At 30.1% G+C, this 9142-nt stretch overlaps 1 protein-coding gene across 2 annotated transcripts in view; it reads right to left on the bottom strand.

Moving 5' to 3' along the window:
• LOC106680719 (TBC1 domain family member 30) overlaps positions 1-9142 on the bottom strand; it is a 499453-nt gene that overhangs the window by 414245 nt on the left and 76066 nt on the right. For both annotated transcript variants that reach the window (XM_067050693.1, XM_067050694.1), the window contains exon 6: positions 540-704. In XM_067050693.1, the coding sequence (XP_066906794.1) occupies positions 540-704 (165 nt within the window). The remainder of the gene's footprint in view (positions 1-539; positions 705-9142) is intronic.

Raw genomic sequence — 9142 nt, forward strand, 5'->3', positions numbered from 1 at the left:
CACTTAAATAAATAAATTTAGTATCGTAAGTATTTAATCTTAAGAAACTGTTCTTTGCTCTTTTTATACGAAATAAAATCACGGCAGATAATCTTATATTCATAATGGTATTGCTATGAGTGCAAACGAATAAATCTTATTTCTGATTTGAGAATAGCCAGCAAAAACGTCGTTCACAAATGGAATAAAATAACACAATTATTGAATAGGGTGTAGGGGTGCAGTACTTCGTAAGGAAGTATTGTTAGAAGGCCAACGATTGTGCAAGGAGGTGATTTGGTCAGAAACATGCTCGACTGCCAGTTTTTCCCAATTAAGAAGCAGACTGGACCTCGAATGGTTTCCGAACCCACAGGGCTGACTCATGGCTAAGGATGAAGCAAAAAATAATTATCCGCCACAGCTGGATTCGACCCCGGGATCTTTGAGGCAGTGGTACAGTACCTTACGACTGAGGTACTCACTCCTAATTATTGAATATATATCATTTTTAAATATTATAAAAAATAATTACTGCAAAATTGAATTTAAAAACTCACTCCTTTTGGCAGAGATGGCCTGTAGAGAAGCAGTTATCAGATCACAGAGCCCCTGATTTTCGGTAACAAGCTTGTCACGTTCTTCAAGACCACTCACTAAGTTAGAACCAGCTTCTTTTAGGTACAACTTCAATCGATGTACAATCCTCTCCATTTCTGCAGGAGCTGAAAAATCGTATTATTTATATTACACAATGCATTAATATTCAACTTCATTATTTGCATCATTTATTTCATTTCTTAATTGGTTGTCAAATAAAAGAATTTTATCATTATTTTCTATTGCTTACAATGTAATCATAATAAAGTATGGCGAGCCACAGTTTGGAAACTTCTTCTCTAAACCAACCACTACATACTCATGAAAAAAGTTTTAGTAGTTCAGAAAACTAGGGGTGAGTTTAAGATCTCGGGGGATCCTAAAACTTTAAATCAAATGATATCGTAAAAAGTTTTTCTTAACCAATTACCATCTATCCTCCACCTTAGTTGATTGGGGAATTAAAAAAGTTTTCTCTTGAATGAGTTTGATATAAGTTCTAATCTTATGTTAAAAAATAATAAACAAAACAAATTTCAAATCGTAAAAGGAAATAATACTTCATATATAATTTACTAGCAACAGGTATTCCAATCTAGAATATTAAGAGGGAACATCCAGTGACATACCCTAAATTAATTGGAAAAACAAACATTTCCTGATGAATGCGAAATAGAAAAACGAACTACGTCATCATCAGCACTAGTTTGACGATGGTCAAACTCGTATTGGTTGAAAAAAAAAAAAGTATTTTTATTATGAATTTTGAACTTTTTATTTGTGATTATTTGCTTTACATTACCTTACATGGTTTTATATTTTAGATATTAATTTTTCTAAAATCATTGGATTTCCAACAATATATTATAAGCCCATGGTAGTATTTTTCTATTTGGAAATTTGAATTCAACCTTGGAAAAATAACAATAACAAACCTTTTGTTTTTGTTTTTTGCAATTTATTTTGTATTTCATATTGGTGTGACTTAGGGCAACAACAACTAACATGCATTTTTTGATGTGGTTACAATGTCGGGCCCTTTTCGTGTTTTACTCCGAGAGCCCTTTATTATGATCTGAAAAGTTCCTTAAACGTAGTGAGGAAACTGGGGTTAAAATTGAGAGGCATAATTTAACAGGAGGGGTAATATACTTACATTTTCAATGGCAATGGTTCAATTTTAATCCTGAAAACTATGTATAATTACTAGTCAAAATTGATGAGTCTGCCAAGTATAGGTAGGGGAATAAAAAATGGCGGCTGTTTCAAAGCGATAAAAAAACTACTTTTTTCATTCGGAGCTCTATATCTTAAAGTAGGAACAACACAAGAAAACCTAAGAAAACTTCATTTAAAGAAGAGTAAATTTGCTAAAATATGAGCCCTAATAGAGTTATTTACGTTAAATAGTTTTCGAGATATAGTCTTTTAAAAAGCAACATTTCACAAAAATGTTGTATGGGACGTAATGAAAGATTTATATCTCAAAAACCATTTGACGTACATATGTCTATTAGCACTCAAATTAAAGCTAGTTTAATAAGTTATAAAGTATTTTATGATGTTTATCTTCGTAGGAGAAATAGTTTACATGAAATTTGCTAAAATAAATTGATTTATAGTTGTTCGGATAAATTTTCATTTGCCAAATTTATATTTATATGTGAATATCATAACAACTACTACCCCTACGAAGATAAGTGTCATAACTACTTTATAGTAAGTTAAATTTCCTTTATTTTGAGTGTTGGCAGACATATGTGCGTCGAATAGATCTAGAGATACATTTTTTTAAAAATCCAACATGTATACGAACAACTCGGAATTAATATTTTGTTAGTTATCATATCATAATAATAAGTTATAATATCATAAAAACTACTTCTCCTACAATGATAAACATTATTAACTATTTTATAGTAAATTTAACTAGCTTTAATTTGAGCGCTCGCAATCATCTGTACGTCGAATGGTTTCTGAAATAATGTTTTTCATAAATCAAATTTATTGTCCGAACAACTATAAATCAATTTATTTTAGCAAATATCATTAAAACTACTATTGCTACGAAGGTAAAGGTCATAAATATAGTCCATTAAACTAGCTTTAATTTGGGTGCAAATAGACAAATAGACGGTACGTCTCATAGTTCCTGAGATATAGATTTCTCAAAATAAATTAGCTAAATACTAATCCTTCAGAAGATTTTTAAGAAATTTTGCTTTTTAAAAAGCTATATCTCAAGAACTATTAGACGTAAATATCTCTTTTAGGGCTAATATTTCAGCAAATTTACTATTCTTTAAATAATGTTCTCTTAGATTTGTGTTGTTGGTAGTTTTTAAGATATAGAGCTTTGAATGAAAAATTAATATTTTTTTAGTGTTTTGAAACAACCGCCATTTTTTATTCCCCCTACTTATATTTGGCAGACTCATCAATTTTGACTAGTAATTATACCAAGTTTTCATTAAAGTAATCAAAAATTGGGGTGAGATACTATTTTCTTCGTGGCTCTTGTACTATACATACATATCCTCATGCAGCTGTACAATCGCGGCCTCTTCTCGGCTTTTTGACATACGTGGCTAAAGGAGGGCATCAAAAATGAGACCCGTGACCCCAACTTTAAATAGGTTAGTTAGTTTTTAGTAAAGAGTTTGATATAGTTTAGATGTTTTTTTTTTTTTGTGCAACGTTGTGTGTAAAAGATTTAACTTTTACAACTCAACACAAAAAATTCCCTAAGAAGAGCCTGTAACGACTGCATTAATAATATTAGAATATATATTCATTTTTGAAACCTTTATTTTTTCTGAATTTGGAGTTTAAATATTTACTATTGTAGCTTCAATTGTAGCTTGTCCATTTTTCATTATTACTATGAGAGATAGTTATTAATTTTAAATCAACAAAATTAAAAGTGCTATAAAGGCAGCCATTTTGAAAATTTGACATTTAATCCCTCTAAAATAATTTAATCAGAATAAGACCTAGCTGTAAATAAAAACAGCTTAATTGCATATTGATATCAAGTTATAAGTTCTTACAGTTCTTTAGGACAGGACAAGGGCTAAGCACAAAGTTCAAGCGGAAGGAAAGAAGAGGGAGAACCTTCTGAATAAGGATAAACGAATCTCCAGCAATCTTAGCAAAGCTGAGGGGAAGGCTTGTTTTTACCAGTTAACCGGACAGAATATACTCCAAAAACATTTCCACCGAATGCGCATCGTAGATTCACTAAAATGTCCTCTACGCAACACGGGAGACAAAGACTGAGACAATCTTTATGCGTGTACTGGTCTGGAAGATATTTATCAGGATGTGGACCAACGCAGGGCAAAAGTAAACTTGAAATGGGCTGCGAGAGGGAAAATGGCGTAATAGTCTACTTCATGTAGCGTAAAAACAAACACAAAAAAAATGCCAAAACAAAGTGTAAAATCATCTTTTAAAATGGAGAGGTATTTTTAGTAAGTCGATTATGATAAATAGGTACTGTAACACCCCAGAATATACGTACCAATTTTCTCTTTTCGAGCCAGGCTTTCCACATAAACACACTCATCATTTTGCAAGCCTTGTGATTATTTGGGTTTAAGGAATCTCAAAACGTTTATTTCCATTTAAAACTCGAATTTTACATACCTTTTAGTACATACATTTTTAAAATATCATTTATTCTTATTTAAAATGTATAAATTTTGGTTATAAAAACTATAATACACAACTGGTTTGTATAGTTGAAAATTTCCACGATCGAAATAGATTCCGTTACCACAAATTTCATATGTAGGTAAATGGAAGTAAAAATTAATTCATAATCATATTTATAAACTTACATAGAAATGTATAAAATTCTACTTAATAATTAAAAGATAAATAATAATTTATAACGAAATTAAATGTTGACCAATTCAAAAGCGAGTCTATTATATATTGATATACTTAAGTAGCCTTTCATCTCTAGATATAGAGGTCTGGTATTATATGCTGAAGTATTTTCTTTGCTAGCAAATGCACACATGAATAATTTTTTTAAAAACACTTTGTAGATGTGATTACCGTTACTCCTGAGTGGTCTTCTACAAGCGTATCTTTTCTTTATACATCTATAAAGATAAGATGTTTGAAGTTGAGTGCCCTCAACTCCAGGAAAGGGGACGAGGAAGATATCATATCAAACAGTATTTCTTAGAAATGTTCTCCCTTATGATTCCAACGACAAGAGAAATACTGAATAAATTTACCTTTGATTAAGGTCAAAAGACAACAGAGTAACTTTTATTAAAGTTTTATCAAACGCGATTGCCAATTTTGTAACAAATACAAAGCTCAATGATAATGCAAATAATTTATCAAATATAAATTTTATTTGAAAGAAGCCAACGTGGGGCGAAACGTTAGCTCAATAAAAATAGTATAATTATTTACTATTTGAGTTTTTTTAAATTTTATTTCTATTAATTGAGGTCAAATATGTTTGTATCAGGATTTTTCTGAAAGGGATTTTGACAGAAAATAATTTAGCCTTTTGTCGAGGCGGAAAGGAAAAAGAAGAGAGAAGGATATTGAGCAATCTGAAACAGGAAAATGATCAAATCCTGCATAACTCTGTTATTGGAACAAAGAATATTTAACACTATGTGTAAGTATTTAAAATAATTAACTCGTAGATGTCTGTACATACATTTTCAATAATATCAATGAATTTTTATAATTAAAATCTTAGTTATTATTTAGTTATATAAATATGCTTCATTTATTTATTTTTTAAAATTTTCAATTAAGCTCAAATTTCCAGCATTTAGTATGTATATATTTTGGCTATAAACACTAATATACATAACAACTTTAGTATCATCAAGTTTAAATTAATCAGAAACTACTAATTTGAAAACTAATACAAATAAATAAATAAAATGTTTTTTTCCTTATATCTGACGAATTTCTTCAACATAAAATGTACTATATTTATTATTTTAAAAAATTATGTAGATAAATAACAAAGTAACTGGGGTGCATTTTGCGAACCTGGAATTCCAAAGAACGATCATTCACTATAGTCTGTTTTTTTCTTTTGCTTCAATTTAAAAAGTTCTATTATTTGAACTAATATAAACAAGAAAATTGAAAATTTGTAATTTTAGAATTTCTCATAATGTTTCATTTTTTCTTCAGATATTTTATAACTTCGGTATTTCAGTTCAATAAAATAAATTCCACAATTTATTATTGGATTTATTTAGTTTAGTTTATTTAATCATTTATTGCTTGGAAAATAAATAAATAGAGTAAAACTTAAAAAAAAAAATTATAACAAATATGCCTAAACCAATAACTGGAGATGGGAGTTATATGTGATGTAAAAATCTGTAGATACATTTTTGTTTATTTTTACATGAATTTATTATATATAAACCTAGAAATATTTTTTTAAAAAAATTCAGAAAATAGTAAATTCGACTTTAAACTTTTTCCTTTGTTGGCAATTTATATTTTGTTATACATGACCATGGGTCAAAGCAATGTGAGCTCAAAACATTTTTTAAATTTCGAAATAGAATTTCAAATCACAAGATCTCTAATTCAAACAGTGGAACACATAAATAGGTTTCACATTTAAATGTAGAAAAAAAACATAAATGCATAAAATCTTATACAATCTTTGTAGCTTATATGGTGAAAATCCCCAAACTTTCTGAATAAGATTAGCTTGCGCACAGATAAAATTGTTTTTACGTAAAGGGTTTATTTTACATATTTAACATAATTCCCTCTTTGTAGCTTATTATTGTCAAGTAAAATTATCAAAAATTCCAACCCTCTAACTTTTAATTTCGTGGTTAGCGAAGGATGAATTAATTAAATTTACCTATGTATAAAATTTTGTACATGACACATTTAATGTTAAATGGATTACAAGAAGGCCTATTTACAACAATGCGATAGAGTAAATTAATTAATTAATTAATGCGTCGTCTGACACGTTCTTATTTAATATATTTTTTTTCTTTTTTCAATAATCTTTATTCTGAAGTTATATTCCTTAGTACATTTAAAAACCTAAAATTTAGAAGAAAAACAAAACAAGAGCAAAATGTGCAACTTTTATATCATAATTTTAATAAATAAATAGATTGTTGAAATTCAAATAATAATTGTATTATAATTATTATTATTTTTCTATGGACTCATGAAATGGATGAAGGAGGAAAGATTGAACAAAAATATCTTTAACAAAAATTTTAGCTACTTAAGTATGGGAGGATAAACAAGGCAAATAAGAGAAGAAGTAAAGAACCTTGCCAATGGCGAAAAAAATATTTATTCGTGCCGACGTTTCGACCTGAATCTCAGGTCTTCATCTGGGCTAAAAAACAAACAGAGATAACCATCATTCGGAGAAACTTAGAAATGAAAAGAAATAATAAAACAACAAATTTGGAAATATTCATAACAATGAATTGAAAATAAAATAATAGGTTAATAACCATGGAAATAGATAGTGTTAGGTTGATAACAATGAAATATGAAATGTAATATTACATAAGTAAGAAGATAATATATGTAAGTAGTGTTTAAAAAACTGAAAACAACAATTTGAATCAACATAAACTGTATGAAAGAAAAAATTCTTTCTTTTTTAGCCCTGATGAAGACCTGTAATTCAGGTTGAAACGTCACCACGAGTAAATATATTTTTCATTTATTTGCTTACCATCTTCCCCACAAAAAATAGATAGTTTAAATTCAAATAAAATTTTTACTATAGTAAAAATAAGGTTTAAATCTTTATAAAAATATCATCCTCATCAAAAATGTTGCAAATGAGATGCATCTTTCAGATTTCAATTGCAAATCAGGGGCGATTAGGTCGTAAAATCAATTTTTATTGACTGAAAAATCGTTCTATGTAGACAGTACAAAGAATAATAAAATCATTAGTATTAAGCTCAGCTAATTTCTTTCGGCCTCTTTCTCCAGCATGTATGCTAGCATTAATTTCAGTGCTGGTTAAAGTTTAGATTCACCATTTAGGATGTATTAGCGACATAAATCTAAAAAAAGACCTAAACTGTCAATTAGTTACTCTAATTAACTTATTAGATGCATAATAACCATTTTAGGACCGCCATAAATATGTTTCTGTGTTATTTTTGGATTCAAATGTGGCCATCAGTATAAGGCAAAAATTTGAAAAAATTTTGGTTTACGACTCATTGCCTGACCAAAGTAACAGTTCATGATATTCATTTAATACATAATTTAATCCTGTTTAATTTCGTATACTATTTTTCGCGATGGTAGAAGCGTGGTAACTTGCCTGTCTACCAACTCCCAAAAGTTGTGAGTTCGAGCCCAGCTCTATCCGGGATTTTTTCAAGCATAAGAATTATTAGAAACTTACTCACAGCCTTCCCCCGGGGGCTTGTGTTAGCCAATGAGTGTCATTTACAAAAAATAGGCGTGGGAATGACGAACCTACCCTACGAAAAAACCACGTCAGTATTTCCAAATACATTGTGGAAGGACTAGGACCTCTGTCGCCCAATAATAACAATATCTAAACTATATCAGCGGAAGATGTTTCGGAAGCTGTCAGGAACATGAAAAATTAGAGGGCACCTGGACCTGACGGAATCCAAAATTATTGGATAAAAAGATTTAATTGCTTGCATGAGTTGCTAACTAAAGGGTACCAGGAAATACTTGATGACACGCAAACGCCACCTGATGGTTTCTATGATGACATCACTAATATACTTCCAAAGAAGAATCAATTCAACCTACGTCCTGAAGACTTCCGGCCAATAACGTGTTTAAATGGTCTATATAAAATTCACACTTCTATCTTTTCAATCAATTCTATCACAGAACATCTAGGGTGTAAAAAGCGGGCTAGGGGTTGTATGGAGCTCTTAATTATCGATGGCATGGATTGATTATAAAAAGGCCTTTGACTCTGTTCCACACTGCTGGCTACTAAAAGTACTAGATATATACAAGATACAAACTAATGTAAGCAGACTCCTTTCAAACCTGATGGCAGGATGGAAAACTACGCTGAAAGTCGGAGCTACCTGCCAATCAAATCAAAATACTGAGAGGAATATACCAAGGGGATTGTCTAAACATAATTTGGTTCTGCATGGCTCTACTTTATTCTGGTATATCTAAACAGGATTCTTCGAAAGAATAGGGAAGGGTATAAACTTGTCATCAACGACGAAGGGACCACAGTTGGTACATGGATGACCTCAAACTATACGCGAAAAACAACTACAAAATATGGTTGAAGCAGTTTTAGCTTTTACAAGTAGCATAGGAATATTATTTGGCCTCGATAATTGTGCGGTGCTCCATGTAACCAAGGGGTTAGTAACAGAACATTCTGGGTAATGAAGAAGAATACATAAAGGAACTTGAAGCCAATATATTACATAAATATTTGGGCATGCAACAGGACCTTAAAATATCCCGAAAAGATATGCAACGAGAATTTCTAACAATGCTCAAAATTAGGTTACGAAAAGTGTTCAAAACCCAACTAACTGGGAAG

Source organism: Halyomorpha halys, unplaced genomic scaffold, assembly GCF_000696795.3.
Source record: "Halyomorpha halys isolate HHAL.00 unplaced genomic scaffold, Hhal_1.1 Scaffold283.1, whole genome shotgun sequence".
NCBI classification, from domain to species: Eukaryota; Metazoa; Arthropoda; class Insecta; order Hemiptera; family Pentatomidae; genus Halyomorpha; species Halyomorpha halys.